Raw genomic sequence first — 16,815 nt, 5'->3', positions numbered from 1 at the left:
CTGTATGTTCTTGGTGCTTGCAGATGTCTGTCCAAAGGCTATGTCCCCTATCCCCTACACCCATCTCTTGCACTGGCCCAATTTGCAGTGTGGTGAACTGAGTCTAGGTTGTGGCTGCTGTTTCTAGCATCTATCTCTGTGATCTGCAAAGATGTCAAGCAGACTTAGTGGTCAGGGGACCTGGCGGGAGAAGTGGTGAGGGTCAGGGCTTTACTTTGTGGGTTTCAATAAAGATGGACCATAGGGCGACCACTGCAGCTTAAGCCCCCTTCTCTTTCTGCCTCTATATTACCCACACACACACACCTCAAGAAAGAATTCCTCCCCAACAGTGGACAGAGAAATCTCCCTTCTAGTTATGGTCTGTCCAGCCCCACCTGCTGCTCACTGCAATTCCCAGAGTCTCCTTGAGGCTTATGCCCACTTCTGCTATCCTCAGCCTTTGTCGAGTGTCCTGGGTAGAGTGGGACAGTCAGCCTGGCTCCTGGGCAGCTCTTCACTCATTCAGCCACCATCTGCTGAGGGCTTGGCATATAGACAGGCATAATTGGTTAGACAGGCATTGGGAGTACAGAAGAGGGATTGGTGAGCTGAATCATGAAAGTCAAGGGAAAATTTAACAGAGAAGGGGGAACACTATTCCAAGGAGAGGGAACAACAAATGCAAAGGTACAGAGGCCTAAAAGAGACTGTTGTATGCCCGGGAAAGTGTGCTCAGTGGACCTGCAAAGTACAATGGGGGATGCCACTGTTCAGGTAGCCTGGAGCCTAATTGTTTGCTGAGGCTTCATGCTCTGAGTTGTGGAGAGTCACTGAGGACTTGAAGCAAGAGAGTGCCATGGACTGATTTATACAGAATAGTGGTGGGAAGTGAAAATGGGCTGGAGGGAGGGACATGTAGGCTGGGAAACTATTGCCTTAGTCCAAAAAAATCAGGTGGCCTGAACCTGGGCAGTGGCAGTGTAAATGGGTAGAAGGCCACATCCTCAGCAGTTTCCTAGCTGTTTGATGTCCAGGGTGCCTGTCAGCAAGAGAGGAATCAGGGGTGGCCTGAACAACCACAGAGGAGAAAGCACTGAGCATATGCCTCTTCCAGGCCTGCTCTTGCTCTGCTCCCCAGTACCTCCATGTGGTGACCCCAATGGCATCATTGATCTGGAACCAATGGAGGCACTGCTGCCCACGCCCCATGCTTCATGCCCTGGAAAGAGTTAAGCCTCTAAGCAAGAGAGGCTGGCAGATGACAGGGCTCTAGCCACCATAAGCCCAAATGGCAGTTTTTTCTCCTCCACCAGGCTTCTTGGGCCTAGTAGGTAGTTTCAGCTAATATCCACACCTTCAGTGAGCAACACGCAGGCCAGCACTGTAGGTGGGGCAGGCCTGGGAAGGAGGCTCCTAGAAGGGAGATAAGGCTCAGAGAATCTGGGACCTGGGAAGACACCTGGCCTCTGTGTCCCTACCCCCCTTCCCGTGGGCTATCCTGTCAATTCCAGTGCAACCCCATTCCTCCCACTGATCCTCCAGGCAATGTGAGAAGGGCAAGTGTGCTCAAGCCTCCCTTTCCTGGGTTCTGGAGGAGTTCTGCTCCCTCTCCCTCCCTTCAAACATACATAGACAGCTGTCACAGTGGGGACATACCTCCTTTCTGACCCTTCATCTTCCCCAGGCACTACCTCCAGCCTCATTAGGAATCTCTGCATCTCCAGATTCCTGATGTTCTGTCTCCAACTTTGCACTGGAGAGGTGTTCCAGGTGTCACCTCGCTGACCTGTGCTCCTGCCCGGGTGGGCTCTCTGACCTCCCCACACCCATTCTAGTGACTCTGCCAGGCAGGATGACCCCCGAGGGTGGAGACTGAGGTTCAGGATGACTCTGGGACCTGGGATGGTGAAGCAATCCACCGCCAACGACCTCCAGACACGAGCCTCTTACTGTGCAGAGCACGCAGGCCAGTAGTCCTGGGGCAGCTATGGCCCCATGGGGCCTCTTTAAAGGATTCTCCATTTAGGCTTAATTTGTTTAATTTCTTTACCCTTTAGTGTAAGGTGATTATTAGTTTAAGATTTAGGAATTTGCACTGTGGCACAGAGGGTTAAGAACCCGAGTGCAGGAATACCCGTTGTGGCTCATCAGGTTAAGAACCTGACTAGTACACATGAGGATGTTGGTTCAATCCCTGGCCTCACTCAGTGGGTCAAGGAGCCTGCGTCGTTGCAACCTGTGGTGTAGGTCACAGATGCGTCTGGGATCCAGTGTTGCGGCTGTGGCACAGGCTGGCACCTGCAGCTCCTCTTCAACCCATAGAGTGGGAACTTCCATTGAATCAGTTATGCACACCCCCCCGAAAAAAAGAATCCAACTGCAGCAGCTTGGGTCATTGCCAAAGTGTGGGGTCAATCCTTGGCCCAAGAACTTATCATATGCCATGGTTGTGGCCATTAAAATTTTTTTTTCCTTTTTTTGCCGCTCCACAGCATATGGAGTTCCTGGGCCAGGGATCAGATCCAAGCCATAGTTGGGAAGGGAATTTCATTTCAGGGAGAACACCAGGTCAGCAAACGGAGAAGAGAGAGGAGATGGAGGAGAGCTAGACAGGAAAGATAAAAGAGGGGCCAGGCCTGCTCAGCCTCCCTGTACTCCTCACCTGCTTACTACTTTGTGACAAGCAGAAGTCCTGGAGTCTGACTGATTCTGGTCTGACCAGGGAATTTGCCTTGAGAGGATGTGGAGATGGCAGCGCCCAAGAAGCAGGTGATAAAACGATGGCTGCCTGCCCTACTCCTTCCCCACTCCCATCTTTACTGCCATCCTGTTCAAATCTGCCACTGAAGCATCATAGGCACCCCTAGACAAAGTTCTGACCTCCCAGAAGGCAGGGTGGACCAGGAAATATCCATCCCCTGCCTGGAACTGACAGAGGCTAGAAGTCTGAGTCTCAGATCCCCCTCCATAGGTAAAGCCAGTACCCCATTCCATTCTGGGCCTCATTCCCAACAAGAAGGACGCTCTGATAACCCTGACCACCTGATAAGCTCTGAATCGACACCTAGCCTGGGAACATCCATATGGCCCTAAAAAGAAAAAAAAAAAAAAAAAAAAAAAGTCATCACACTTGGTGCCTCAGCTTTATTTATTCCACAGTGACTTAAACACCTTTTCTTTATTCGTGAGGATGAAGCTGTCAACCAAAATATTAATCAATGGTCAATCTAAGAAATAAATGAAAAATTTTTTCAAACCAACCTGAAGACTATAAACTGGGAGACAGTCTTTCCTAAATCTCTGAGGACTGTTCCAAAGCTCTAAGAGGAGAAGCTAGGGCTGATGTGGTTTTGACAAAGAGACTTGGGCAATCAAGCCTACATCACGGTGGCAGGTTTACTGGCATTCTCCAGCAATAGACACCTTAGTCAGTGGTTCTAGTGATTTCTTTTTGTTTGTTTGTTTTTTGTCTTTTTGCTTTTTCTAGGGCCGCTCCCTCGGCATATGGAGGTTCCCAGGCTAGGGGTCTAGTCAGAGTTGTAGCCACTGGCCTACGCCACAGCCACAGCAACACCAGATCCGAGCCGCGTCTGCAACCTACACCACAGCTCATGGCAACACCAGATCCTTAACCCACTGAGCAAGGCCAGGGATCGAATCTGCAACCTCATGGTTCCTAGTCAGATTCGTTAACCACTGCGCCATGATGGGAACTCCGGTCCTAGTGATTTCTAAGTATGGGAAGATGCAAGGAAGAGTTTCATAAAATTTTCTTCTGAGGGTCATTCTGCCAGTTTTCCCAGAGCACAAAGTGCCTCATCCTGTTCCTAAACTCCTTTCAGGGTGTACTCTAGGTCACTGACTGCAGTGGCTAATGACTTGATTCTTAAAGAACTGGAGAGTGGGCATTATTATTTATTTAGTTTTTTTGGCTGCAGTGTGCAGCAAATTGGTGTGGGATCTCAGTTCCAGAGCAGGGATCGAAACTGGGCCACACCAGTGAAAGCACTAGTCCTAAGCACTAGGCCACAAGGGAACTCCCAACATTACTTTTTTGGCCATACCCACAGCATGTGGAATTTCCTGAGGTGGACTGAACTGCGCCACAGCAGCAACCCAAGCACCTGCAGTGATAACGCCAGATCCTTAATCCACTGTGCCACAAAAGAACTCAGTCTAGAGTTAAACTATTACAATCATTGATCTTACATATATATATGTACACACACACACACACACACATATATATATACACACACACACATATCCATATGCCAGGGGGGTGGCCCTAAAAAAAGCATAAATCAATAAAAACAAAAGCTATTAAAAAATAATATTCATATGCAGTTTTCTTTCTTTGTTGTCTTTTTAGGGCCGCCCCCATGGCATATAGAAGTTCCCAGGCTAGGGCTCAAATCAGAGCTACAGCTGCTGGCCTACCCCATAGCAACACCAAATCCAAGCCATGTCTGTGACCTATACCACAGCTCACGGGCGACACGGGGCTCCTTAACCCACTGAATGAGGCCAGGGATAGAACACGCATCCTCAAGGATACTGGTCAGATTGGTTACCGCTGAACCACGACAGGAACTCCTCACATGCAGTTTTGTACATATTTTAGTGCTGTTAAAAAAATACACTAAATTCAGACATATACTATGACCTCATTAATAACATGGGAACGCTATGGACAACTGAGGATATAAGCATTTATCCTTGACTTTTGGAGAAAACAAAAATTACCACCCCGCCAAAAACGGTTCCTGCCCTACTCCTTCCCCACTCCCATCTTCACTGCCATCCTGTTCAAATCTGCCACTGAAGCATCATAGGCACCTTTAGAACCCGCCCCCCTTCAAGGCCTATAAAGAACTACAACTCCCCGGAGCTTGAAGGTCGGAGCCTTTCTCCCCGCCGCCCCAGTCCCGGAGACTGCATTTCCCAGAAACCCCTGTGACTGGGTCGGAGCCGGCACTTCCCGGGAGCCCCCTGGCGGCGCACTTTGACGGGGCTTCAGTTCCCGGCGGCCCTCGCGGCAGGTTCCGGGAGTAAGGGCAGTTCGTGATGGCGGGGGCTGGTTCCGCCGCTGTGTCCGGGGCCGGGACCCCAGTGGCGGGGCCTGCAGGCCGCGACCTCTTCGCCGAGGGGCTCCTCGAGTTCCTGCGACCCGCTGTGCAGCAGCTCGACTCTCACGTCCACGCTGTCAGGTGCAGGAGAGGGGAGGTCGGGGCGATGACGCTCCTCCGTTTGGCTCTGTAGGGGCGGGGCTAAGACAGGGCGGAGACTCTTCAAGCGCAGCCTGGAGTTCAGGTGGGAGTAAGGATAAATTGGTTAACTGATTGGGGCAGGGCAGAACTGCGGAAGACCGGCAGGTGGAGAGAGAGGCGGGCTTCTCTTAGCATTCGAGGAACCCGGGAGTGGGTTTCGTAAGTTCCAGTAACTGAAGGCCTTGTACCCCTTTGCAGAGAGAGCCAAGTAGAGCTCCGGGAACAAATTGACAACCTAGCTACCGGTAAGCATCCCTGCATACCCGGGGTACTACAGCTCACTTCAGGAATTTTGCCAACCTCTTTGCTGCCAGTGGACTTTGTTAAGTTTCTCTTGACTGTTCTGATGTGAACAAGTGTTTTCCAAAGCATTTACTAGCTCACTAGCCCCAGGAGCAAGAAACGGGCCATTACGTGTTTAGTTGCGCTTTCCTTCCATCCCCAGAGCTGTGCCGCATAAATGAGGATCAGAAAGTGGCTCTGGATCTCGACCCCTATGTAAAGAAGCTCCTTAATGCTCGGCGACGAGTCGTCTTGGTCAATAACATCCTACAGAATGCCCAGGTAAAGGAATTTCCTGCCAACAGTGATTCCTTGTTCTGCTTTTTAAGTTCTCAGAGTATTCTCCTCCAGTTTTTTTTTTTTTTTTTTTTTTTTTTTGCCTTTTAGGGCTGGACCTGTGGCATATGTAAGTTCCCAGGCTAGAGGTTGAATTGGAGCTATAGCTGCTGGCTTACATCACAGCTCATGGCCAGATCCTTAATCCACTGAGCAAGGCCAGGATCCAACCTTTATTCTCATGGATACTAGCTGGGTTCATAACCTGCTGAGCCACAAAAGGAACTCCTCTTCTCCAGGGGTATCATGAAATGCTTAACACAGTTCACCATAATTTTTAGTCTTTGGGGAAAGGGAGTTGCCAGCTAATGTCAGCCATAATAGAACTTACTGTATTTATTCTCAGTACCCAGTTGCTGTCATTTATGTTCTTACATACATATACATTAGACTTACATCGAGATGAAGCAAGCCTAAGATATTTTCCAGCACCTTAATAGTGAACTCTAAATCTTTCCAGAATAGTTATTTGATCCAAAATATTGTTTTGTAGGAACGGCTGAGGCGGCTAAACCACAGTGTTGCCAAGGAAACAGCCCGAAGGAGGGCAATGCTGGATTCAGGCGTTTATCCTCCTGGTTCCCCAAGCAAGTAACAGGCCAAAAGGTGGGGCCCATGGCCACAGAACAGCACAAATACTATTCTCTGGCTGCCTGTTTCCTCCAGGACTCCCTGTAGGTGTTGGGACATCAAAAAGGCAGCCCTCTGGCTTGCATTTGAAGCACTTAAAGTCTTACCCATTTTTGTGGGGCCCAAAGAAACCCATGTGTGGCAGGACTCAGGATCCCAAAGGATTTATTATGGCTCTTGCTTCCAAGAATGAGCTGAGGCTTCTACACATTTTTTTTCCCCAGCTACATACTCATCAGGCCCACCTCTTCTACCATCTTCAAGCCTCATTAACAATGGAGAGGCTTCCTCTGCTACACGCCAGGTTATTGGGGCGCCTGCAGTATCCTCTACGTGGGACTTCCAATTTTCCTTTATTTGCACTGAGGATTTAGAGAAAAGGGTAGGCAAAGTCAAGGTGAATGACCCATCTACCCTCTTCTGTTGACCACATCGGCTAGACTACTACTGTAGCAGTTACTAGAACCATTTAATTCAATAAATGCTTAAACAGTGTTCCAGTTTACTCTGGTATATGAAAAGGTTCCAAGAGTCTTCTACTTTAATTCAAATACAGCTTTCAAATTGAGATCTAATGTTCACAATGAAAAGACTGAAGTATCATTTTCAATGAAGAGTACAGAAAGCAAGAGACGGCCAGATACCAAGGAAAAACAAGACCAAGAGCCCTACTAGGAAGTACTTTTAATCTTTTTTCTTAGAAAAAAAAAAAAAAAAAAATCCAGACACTAACAGTTTGCAGTATTTCAACAACAAAGTACAGTTGAGAGAGGTTTCAAGGAGCTGGGGATTCTAGAGTATTAGGGAAGAAAAGTTGGTATCCTGCTTTACTATAGAAGGATGGCATAGGTCCTAAATGGGAGACCAGTACCAGAACCCAGTGGAATGACACCTCCTTCTATAGTCTTTTTATCTTCCTTCCTGTCTCCCCAGTCCTTCAGAAATGTCACCACATAAAGCCGAGTAGCAGTTAGCTTAGGCTCCAGTCTTCCCCTTGGCTAAGAAAGGGGATTAAGAGACAAGGTCACTCCTGAGTCTCCATGCTTTCCTCTTCCTCTCCTTGAGGTGTCTCTTCTGTATTCTCTTCCTCTTCCTCTCCTTCCTTCTTCTCTGGTGGCTTTTCATAAGCCTTTTCTGAAGGTGTCACTATCACCCCATCCCAGGTAGATATTTCAGAAGCAAGATCTAGAAGAGAAAAGTGACTTCAGACAACTAGCCCAACATACGAGCCCTGACCTACACAGCGGAAATATTACAGCATTTGTGTAATATAATTTCTTTGTAGATCACAGAGCATCATTAGAACCCCTGTCCCACAGTGTCACTCACAGCTGGCATCACCCTCCTGCCCAAGGATCTTCCTAAAGCCACCATGTGAGAGGATTCGGACCAGAGTCTGAGCAGTATAGCAGACCATGTCCTGAGGGAGAGCAAAGTAAGGGCAAATTAGCAAGGAGAATAAAAATACCTTATTTCACTAACATTCGCTTGAAAATAAGATAAAGACAACGTTTAATTTTCCAGACCAAAGTCTCTGAGAACCCGCCAAATCCTTGAGCCCTACAGACCATATTCCCTTTGCCTTTTGACGAGCTATACCCAAGCATGGGCCATAGCAATTTCAGAGCCGCCCCAATACCTGCTGTTCCAGAGTCATGACTGTGTGCACTCTGAAGTTGCCACTCTCACAGGGGTCAGTGATACCCACTGACCCTGGCAGGAACAGTCCTGCAGCCAGAATCTGCAAGCATCGTCTGAAACATGCGGAGGTGTTAGAAGAACACACAAGACAGTTCACATCCACCCCAAACCCAAAGCAGCAGGTCATACCTGTACGCCACATTCAGGGCCAAAGGCTGTCTCGTGGGGTTGTTCATCACAGCATAGTGCCCCTAAAAGAAAAGGAATCTGGTTAGGGTGTTGTAAAGCAGCGATTCTAGAAACAAAACTTCAAACCATCATGAGGAAAACTGGTTAAGGTCTAGCTAATTTTTATGTTCAGAAGTGGTTTGTTTGTTTGTTTTTTGTCTTTTTGCCTTTTCTAGGGCTGCTCCTGCGGCATACGGAGGTTCCCAGGCTAGGGGTCTAATCGGAGCTGTAGCCACCGGCCTTCGCCAGAGATCCAAGCCACATCTGTGACCTACATCACAGCTCATGGCAATGACTGAGCAAGGGCAGGGATTGACCCTGCAACCTCATGGTTCCTAGTCGGATTCGTTAACCACTACGCCAGACGGGAATTCCAGAGGTGGTTCTGAAATGACTGCTCATACAGTCATTCTATTACCACATTAATGAAAGACCAGCAGTAATGAAAAAGACAAAGAGGCAACAATAACCATTTAACTAAATACTCCAAAAACCCAAAGAAACAATAAACACTGAATCTTTACTGGATTACTAGTCCACCAATAAGATTTCTCGCATTCTCACAATCTGTACCAAATTTCATATTCTGATAGATTTGTTAAACAGGGTCAGGAGTTCCAACTGCCCTTCATTACTTACAAGCAGGTCAAGGATCCAAGGTGTGAGGGGCTCAAAACCAGGAAAACGAATCCTCAGGTCCTTCAGCAGTCTAATGAGAACTTTAACTCTGAAGGTATGCAGGACCAGGGATTAAAAGTAATAAAAGATCATAAGAAACTAGTGAATACAAACAAAAGGAAACAGACTTACAGATAAAAAGAACTAATGGTTACCATTAGTGTGGCAAGGGCAGGATAGGGCAAGTTAGGAGTAGAGGATTAAGAGCTACAAACTATTATGTATATAAACTACAAGAAATACTGTACAACACGGGATACAGTCAGTATCTTATAACTACTATAAACAGAGTACAACCTTTAAATTTTTGAATCATTATGTTGTACACATTTAACACGTAATATACTGGACATCAATTATACCTTAAAAACAGTAATAAGATCATTTACTTCCGCACCTGAGGCACAGAGGTAATGCTGTTTCCAGAACTGTACAACCTAAGTCTGCTTCCTCAAGGGCAAAATCAAAATCCAGACAGACATCCCAAGTTGTGAGAGGCAATATGGGGGCATCCTGCTGTTCACTGTCATCAGAAGGGTGAGGATCAATCTCCACTCATATAGGGAGGGACTCACGTGGACTGAGAAGCGTTCTCCTCAAACCAGCGGGCGTGTCGGATGGCTGCTAAGGCACTCTGCAACACCTTGATGTCCACTAGAAGACAAGCACGACATCCAAGACGAAACATTTCTGTTATTGAGGAAGCAATTCAATCCCACTGCCACAGTCCAAGAACTTGGAAGAACAGGGTAATTCAGTAGTTCCTTAAACCAACCCCACGTGCCCCAGACCCATAAATCGCTTGTCTAAAAACCACTATTCCTCCTTCCGATGATTTTCTCCAAAAGCCTACCCCACCCCCATAAATATTCCCTCAGTCCTTTTTCTTAGGTCCTTAAACTGCTTTCTTGGCCATGCTGTCTTTGACAGTTTCACCAGCAAGCTGGTAAAACCGTTTTCAAATTATAAGGGAAGACAGCAAAGTGTAGGAGTAAACTTAGATCCCAAAAGGTCTGATGTGGAATATCAACAAACTAAACTCAATAGCACTTTTTATCATGTTCTGAATTGCTCCCAAATTTCCCCGCAACGGAATAAAAGGACTAACAGTGGAGTTCTGGGTCCAGTTTTCGGAGATTGGGCGGCACTGTTGTAATGAGAATCTTCACTGTAGCATCAGAAGAACTGATCTCAAAGCCAGTTTCATTGGTCAGCATGGTCAAAACTGAAAGAAAAAAAAAAAAAAAAAAAGCTGTAACTCTCATATTTCCATCCTATGACAGGTAAATCCAGGGTGAGGGTGGGGCAACAGACAGGTTTTTAAATACAGCAACAGTTCAGAAGGCGAACAGGCTAGGGATTGAACCCATGCCACAGTGGCCAGTGAGAATACCAGATCTTTATAACCAGCTGCACCACAAGAGAATGCCAAGAATACAGGATTTTAAAAGTTAGGTAAGAGATCTACTGGATTTTGAACATTTGGAGATCTCTGCCAAAAACTTCCCCAACAAAAAACTCTGCATTCATTCACTCTTCCTTCTAGCCTGATCTGACTCTGTTAAAATGTACTTATAATTACAGACCTGGTTCCTGTGACCACTAAATTACATGTTTAGCAACAAACTCAAACCTTCAGCAGGATCCTGTGCTCTCAAGCTCTCCACGACTTTGTTCCCAAGAGCAGCAACGGCTTCCACTAGATCAAGAGAAAAGATAATTAATATTGCAGTTATTTGTGTAGACTTTTCATCCATACATCTCTAAGCCCTGCACCCTACTTCTGCTGGAACAAGGGAAAGTTAACACCTGGACAGAGAAACTGGAAGGCTCAGGGAATAGGACATCCCCTCCAGCACACACATCTTTTTCTGCAGTGGCACTAATGCCCTCTTGGCTTAGATAATTCTTTGTTTGGGGTTGGAAGGGAGGGTCTGTCTTGTGCACTGTAGAATGCTTAGAGGTGACCCTGAGCTCTACCCAAAAACATTAGCCCCCAAACACCTCCAGGTGCTGCCAAATGGGGGAACAAAACCACCCTCAGTTGAGACACACTGCCCTTTGGTAACTGGCCATACTTTTTTTCAGATACGACACATTAAAAAAATTTTCCCACCCGCCAAAATAAATATATTTCCCACCTGTCTTCTAAACAGCCTTTCACACAAGATACATGGGCTTTAAAGATCCCTATACCTCAAACCCAAATATGTTCTGTTTCCAAGGCCAGGGAAAGGCACACTCACGTGTTGGCAAAATCTTTAGGATTACCACCAGGTCAGCCACATTGTGTCCTGTAGTCATCGTTCCCTTTTTATATGATCCAACTTGTCGGACTTCTTCGATTTGCTGTTGGAGAGAGAATTTCAGAAGAAAAACCTTAGAGCCAAGCAAGGCAACTTCCACACTACCAAGGCCACCCTTCCCTAGGACTAAATCATCAAAACCTCACCACTTCAAATGTCCCTGGAGCCACGATCAAGTTGTCAATCACATTATTTATTTTTGTCACCAAAGAAAGGATAGAGGCCTGAAAACAGCAGGAAACAAAAATACCATAAAGGTGAAACATGATAAGCAACTTCTCATCAAGTTTGAATGTTTTCCCCTAATCCCTGCAATACAGGCTCAATCAGTACCTACAACGGACTCTGAAAACACTCTGGACCCTTCTGGCTTTGAATATGCCAGAAGAGAAAACTTTGATCCAAAGATAGATGCCCCAGTAAAAATATAAATGCACACATAATTTGTTTATATCATCCCTGGTGCTCTCCCTCCACCCACAGTGAGAAATAAGGAGAACAATTAAACCCTCTGGGGAGGGCAGGCTCTGATAAGTGTAACGGCACCAGTAGTTATTTACTTCTCTACTTCATTCGTGAAATCTCAGGAGGAAAACTAACAGAATATACCTGCTCAGCTGAATTAGGAGCCAGGTCCTGATTCCTCTTCAGTAAGGCCTCACTGAAGGAAGTTTCATCAGGTGCTGGCTTGACCCGAGGAAAGGCCATTTCACACTAAACCAGAAATAAACAATTTTATACTACCCACCAAAAATAACATAAAATAAAGATTGTTTTTTCCTGTTGCCACAAAACAAAAAAAAGTTGAAAAGAGAAAATTCTAAAACACTTATTTTTAACTCCATAAAATATTTAAACAAGCATAGAAACTAGAAGAGCCATAATTTAAGCTCTACCGTTACATTAACAGATAAACCAAAGATACAATTAACTGTTCAAAACAAAGATTCTAATCCTGTTACTACCAACTGTAGTCAAGGAACTATGTTCCCCACCCAGTTTACACTGCTTTTGTATGTAAAGCAATACAGGCTGACTCAAAACCCAATCCCACTCACTAACCCCCTTTCCTACTCCAACCACCATTTGACTTTATTAACAGGGAGACCCTAGGCTCCAGGAAACAAGTGAACTGCGGTCAAGGTACTCACCAAATAGAAATCAAATGGGATATGTGGCACAAACGGCCTGAACCTAAAAAATGAAAAACAAGTCAAATTATTCACCACAGAAATCAAGTGGTTTTAGCATAAAGGGGCCAGAACTCTCATTTAGGAGAGCACGGAAAGAATGCTTCTAAACCACAGCTGGAGCTCACAAAAGCAGGTAAGATTAGTCCGCTCCAAACACCCCATTTAGGTGACTGAAATGGAAACTAAGTGTGCAGAGATGCTAAAAACTGGCACTCACCCTCCTCCTGGGCCTCCTCTGGAACCAAAGCGCCCGCCACGACCACGGCCTCTGTCCCCCCTAGAAATGCATAAATACATTTTTAACTTGGTTCTCACCGCGTTGAAACGACCTCCACCATACCGGCCATATGATTTCAAGTTCGCTTACCGCCATCTCCGTGAACTTCCGTTTGGAAGCTAAGAGATCCCATTCCCACTGACAACACTTGCTCTCCATCCATCCCAAGCGCCCAGCCTCAACCCCCAAGACCGCCTCCTTCTGGGTAATTTAATCACATCAAATACTGACGAGGTTCAGTGAGCCCTACAAGAAATGCCCCATAATTCCCGGGGCGCGCCAGCCCTAATACTTCAGAGACTAACGAGATTGCTCATTTATTCGTAACTAGTAAAAGCATCTAACGGCAACCCTATACGTCAAGCACTTAGCCTGGAGTATGAACGAGGCACGTTCAAGCCTTCTCAGTCTAGATGGTGGTCGGGGTGGGGAGGTGGTCCTCCTGGGAGGTGAGGACAGCCCCTCATCTAACCGCCCCCGCTCCCGCTTCCCCTTGCCTGGGCCCCACCCCCATCCCTGGCCCACGTTTCCCCGCCTCCGCGGCCCCCGACTTCCCCCACGCTCCCAAGCGGGAGTTCTCAGATTTCCGTGCAGCCCCCAGATACACGGCCCTTCAAGACCTCCGAGTCCTTTCAGCCCGCGTACCCAAAGTTTTTGGTCGAATACTCGAAACCCTTCCAGAGCACCCCACGACCCTTACCTCATGGCGTCCCAAAGTCCGAACAATGGAGGCCACACCAACCGCCCCTTTCCTCCGAGAAGCCCTCAACTGGAGAGGCGGCTTGCCGGCGTATCCCAACAAACCCCGGCGTGATTGGCTCCCGCCGTTCTGCACCGCTTATGCCTATTGGTTCACTTCAGCAAACCGGGTTTATGAACCAATAAAAAGCCCCTACTATGTCAGGGACCAGCCAATAAGAAAGGACTTGACAGGAAAGACTTTTTTTTACGGACACCAGGGGGCATGGTGTAGAGCAAGCAGGTTGGCTAACACTCAGAGAACTTTCTATACGATTTCTGAGACGCAATGTACCGAGCTAGCAGAGTGGCGCAGCGGAAGCGTGCTGGGCCCATAACCCAGAGGTCGATGGATCGAAACCATCCTCTGCTAGAAGGGGTTTTTTCCTTTTCCCCGTCTCTTTCCTACTCCAGGACAGAAACTCTGGTTTTTCTAGTAGATGTAAATGCCGCACTCCTATGTTTTCCTCCTTAGAAGCTAATTTTTGCCAAAAGCAGGCAAATGGCGCAAGCAGGCGAAATGGAATAGGAAGGGACTGAGGCAACTATGACTACACGTCTGGATGTAGTTCACAGAGACTAGAAACTTGAGGCAGGAGAAGCGGATTTAAATATAATAATTGAATCGAAGAGGAGAAATACTGATGTGGAGGGGCTAGAAGGCAAACTGAGACAGCCTCAGGAAAGAGAGTTCAGATGAAGAGAACAACGGAAATGACTGGAGAAAAAGACCAGACCCATCCCGCTTGCCCAGTGTCCCCTCATTTCTCCTTTCCTCACTCGGCAACCTCCCTGGTGGATTTTACTCTTAAACGAAGCTTCACAGCCACATATAAGGATAAACTGCGGTTGCATTTAAATCAATCATATTACAAGTTGCTCTTTGTCCTGTTTCTCCCTCTTCTTGCCTTCTTTTTCACTGACTAATATTTATTATTCCTTCCCTGCCTCTGTCAATAGAAAGTTACGCACTTTTTCTGCTCCCTCAGTGGTTACCCTAAAAATTTCGTGCCTCCTTGAAAGGGCAGAGTCTAATTTTACCCTCCTCGTGAAAAATGTAGGAGTAATTTAATTCAATTTACCACACTGACTCTAGAATTATATATATTATTGTGTAACTTTTAAGTATTACATTGACGTATTATTTACTACAGCAAAATGCACAGATCTTACATCTACAGCTCCAATATTTTTGAATAATGTATTCTGCCCTTGTAATCACCGCATAGATTAACATAAAGAATATTTTTAGCACCTGACAAATTTGGCTTATACTCCTTTGCTCTCCCCCTGGAGGCAAACACTATTCCAATTTCTCTTATTGTAGATTGGTTTCGTCTGCTCTTCACATAAATGGACTCACAGCCTATGTGTTCTTTTTCCTCTGGCTTCTTTTGCTTGGCACATTTCAAAATTTTTCCATGTTTCTGCATTTATCAGCAATTTGTTCCTTTTTACTTGTTTATTTATTTTAGCCCCACAGGGCATGCGGAAGTTCCCAGGCCAGGGATTAAACCCAAGCCACAGCAGTGACGAGACTGACAGGAGTGTCAATGTGGGATCCTTAACCACTCCTCCTTTTTATTTATGAGTAGCATTCCATTGCATAAATATTCCACAGTTTGTTTATCCATTCTTCTGTTGATGAGTTCAGACCTCCAACAGGCTGAGCCACCGGCAAACACATTTGGGTCGTTTCCAGTTTGGAGACATTATGAATAAAGCCGCTATGATAATTTTTGTACAAGATTCTTGCAGTAGATGCAATTGTTCCTCTGCATTGCAGAGGGGTAAGTGTAGCTGTATATGTTTACAAAATTTAAATTGCATATATATTCAGTCCCACTAGATATTAATACTTGGGCTTCCGGTTGTGGCTCAGTGGAAATAAATCCAACCAGTAAACATGAGAATGTGGGTTTTGGACCCCTGGCTCCGCTCAGTCAGTTAGCTCCTGTGTTTCTGAGAGCTGTGGTGTGGGTTGCAGACATGACTCAGATCCCACGTGGCTGTGGCGCAAGCTGGCAGCTGTAGCTCCGACTTGACCCTTAGCCTTACTTATTAATTAAACTAACGGTCATTGAGGTGTGCCAGTTTGTTTTATTTTTAAGGTTTTTTTGTGTGTGTTTGTTTCTTTGTTTTGTCTTTTCTAAGGCCACACCCGCAGCATATGGCGGTTCCCGGGCTAGGGGTTGAATCAGAGCTATAGCTGCCAGTCACAGGCACAGCCACAGCAATGTGGGATCCGAGCTATGTCTGCGACCGACATACGGCGGCAACGCCGGATCCTCAATCCGCTGAGCGAGGCCAGGGATCAAACCCGCAACCTCATGGTTCCTAGTCATATTCGTTAACCACTGAGCCATGATGGGAACTCCTGTTTTGTTTTTTCTGACTTTTTAGGGCTGCACCCACGGCATTTGGAGCACCCCAGGCTAAGGGTCCAATCAGAGCTGTAGCTGCCAGGCTGAAGTCTACCAGTTTTTAATGCTCTTTATTCCCTCCTGTATCCCCAACATTTATCTGGAATATTCCTTCTGCTTTAGAATTAGTACCCTTCTGCTGGTGGCCATCTTCGTTTTGTTTTTTCTGAATACATCTTTGTTTTACCTTTGTTTTTGAAGGACATTTTCTCTGGATATGGAATTCTGGATTGGAAGTTATTTTTCATCTAGTACATTTACAATATTATTTTACTGTGTATGGTTTCCATTTTTGCTGTGAAAAAAAAATGTTGAACAAATGGTTGCTCCTTTGAAGGTCATCAATCCTCTTTTTTCTTTTTCTTTCTTTTTTTTTTTTTTTTTTTTTGTCTTTTTAGGCCCATACCCATGGGCATATGGAGCTTCACAGGCTAGGGGTCCAATCAGAGCTGTAGCTGCTGGCCTACACCACAGCCATAGCAATGCCAGATCTGAGGAGCGTCTGCACCAAAGCTTAAGGCAACAACACCAGATCCTTAACCCACTGAGCGAAGCCAGGGATCAAACCTTCGTGTTCATGGATACTAGTCAGATTCATTTCTGCTGAGCCACGAGGGGAACTCCTTCTTTTTTTCTTTTTTTATGTTTCTTAGCCATTAGCTTTTATTTATTTATTTATTTATTTTAATTTTTTTGTCTTTTTTCCATTTCTTGGGCCACTCTCATCATGGCATATGGAGGTTCCCAGGCTAGGGGTCGAATCGGTGCTGTAGCCACAGGCCTACACCACAGCTCACAGCAACGCCAGATCCTTAACCCACTGAGTAAGGC

General features: G+C 46.1%; 2 protein-coding genes and 1 non-coding gene across 4 annotated transcripts; 2 read left to right on the top strand and 1 right to left on the bottom strand.

The window, feature by feature from the left end:
• Nucleotides 1-5,029: 5,029 nt before the first annotated feature.
• On the top strand, nt 5,030-6,995 carry SNAPIN (SNAP associated protein). 2 transcript variants are annotated; one of them, XM_005663352.4, is made up of 5 exons: nt 5,030-5,192; nt 5,451-5,497; nt 5,698-5,816; nt 6,364-6,476; nt 6,725-6,995. In XM_005663352.4, the coding sequence occupies exons 1-4, from the start codon at nt 5,050-5,052 to the stop codon at nt 6,463-6,465; spliced, it is 411 nt and encodes a 136-aa protein (XP_005663409.1). In that variant the 5' UTR covers nt 5,030-5,049; the 3' UTR covers nt 6,466-6,476; nt 6,725-6,995.
• A 174-nt stretch (nt 6,996-7,169) lies between these two features.
• On the bottom strand, nt 7,170-13,600 carry ILF2 (interleukin enhancer binding factor 2). The gene is made up of 14 exons (XM_005663409.4): nt 13,524-13,600; nt 12,764-12,823; nt 12,505-12,547; nt 11,963-12,067; nt 11,500-11,577; nt 11,294-11,396; nt 10,681-10,746; nt 10,156-10,272; nt 9,623-9,701; nt 9,009-9,096; nt 8,331-8,392; nt 8,140-8,254; nt 7,830-7,920; nt 7,170-7,685 (listed from the first exon to the last, which is right to left on the bottom strand). The coding sequence occupies exons 1-14, from the start codon at nt 13,526-13,528 to the stop codon at nt 7,525-7,527; spliced, it is 1,173 nt and encodes a 390-aa protein (XP_005663466.1). The 5' UTR covers nt 13,529-13,600; the 3' UTR covers nt 7,170-7,524.
• Nucleotides 13,601-13,862: 262 nt separating this feature from the next.
• TRNAM-CAU (transfer RNA methionine (anticodon CAU)) lies at nt 13,863-13,934 on the top strand. The gene has a single exon. It is a non-coding gene; the product is annotated as a tRNA-Met (tRNA).
• The last annotated feature ends 2,881 nt before the right edge of the window (nt 13,935-16,815 follow it).

Source organism: Sus scrofa, chromosome 4, assembly GCF_054392235.1.
Source record: "Sus scrofa isolate SSC_HxYL_T2T_F1_AM1 chromosome 4, Sscrofa_HxYL_maternal_Yorkshire_Landrace_v2.0, whole genome shotgun sequence".
Lineage (NCBI taxonomy): Eukaryota > Metazoa > Chordata > Mammalia > Artiodactyla > Suidae > Sus > Sus scrofa.
This window is presented reverse-complemented; position numbering and strand designations above follow the sequence as displayed.

Coding starts and splice junctions, on each gene's coding strand:
- SNAPIN (XM_005663352.4), top strand. CDS start 5,050: ATGGCGGGGGCTGGTTCCGCCGCTGTGTCCGGGGCCGGGACCCCAGTG. Junction 5,193..5,450: donor TCTCACGTCCACGCTGTCAG/GTGCAGGAGAGG, acceptor ACCCCTTTGCAG/AGAGAGCCAAGTAGAGCTCC. Junction 5,498..5,697: donor AATTGACAACCTAGCTACCG/GTAAGCATCCCT, acceptor TTCCATCCCCAG/AGCTGTGCCGCATAAATGAG.
- ILF2 (XM_005663409.4), bottom strand. Junction 12,548..12,763: donor AGAGGAGGCCCAGGAGGAGG/GTGAGTGCCAGT, acceptor TTCATTTTTTAG/GTTCAGGCCGTTTGTGCCAC. Junction 9,702..10,155: donor ACTGGACCCAGAACTCCACT/GTTAGTCCTTTT, acceptor CTTGTCTTCTAG/TGGACATCAAGGTGTTGCAG.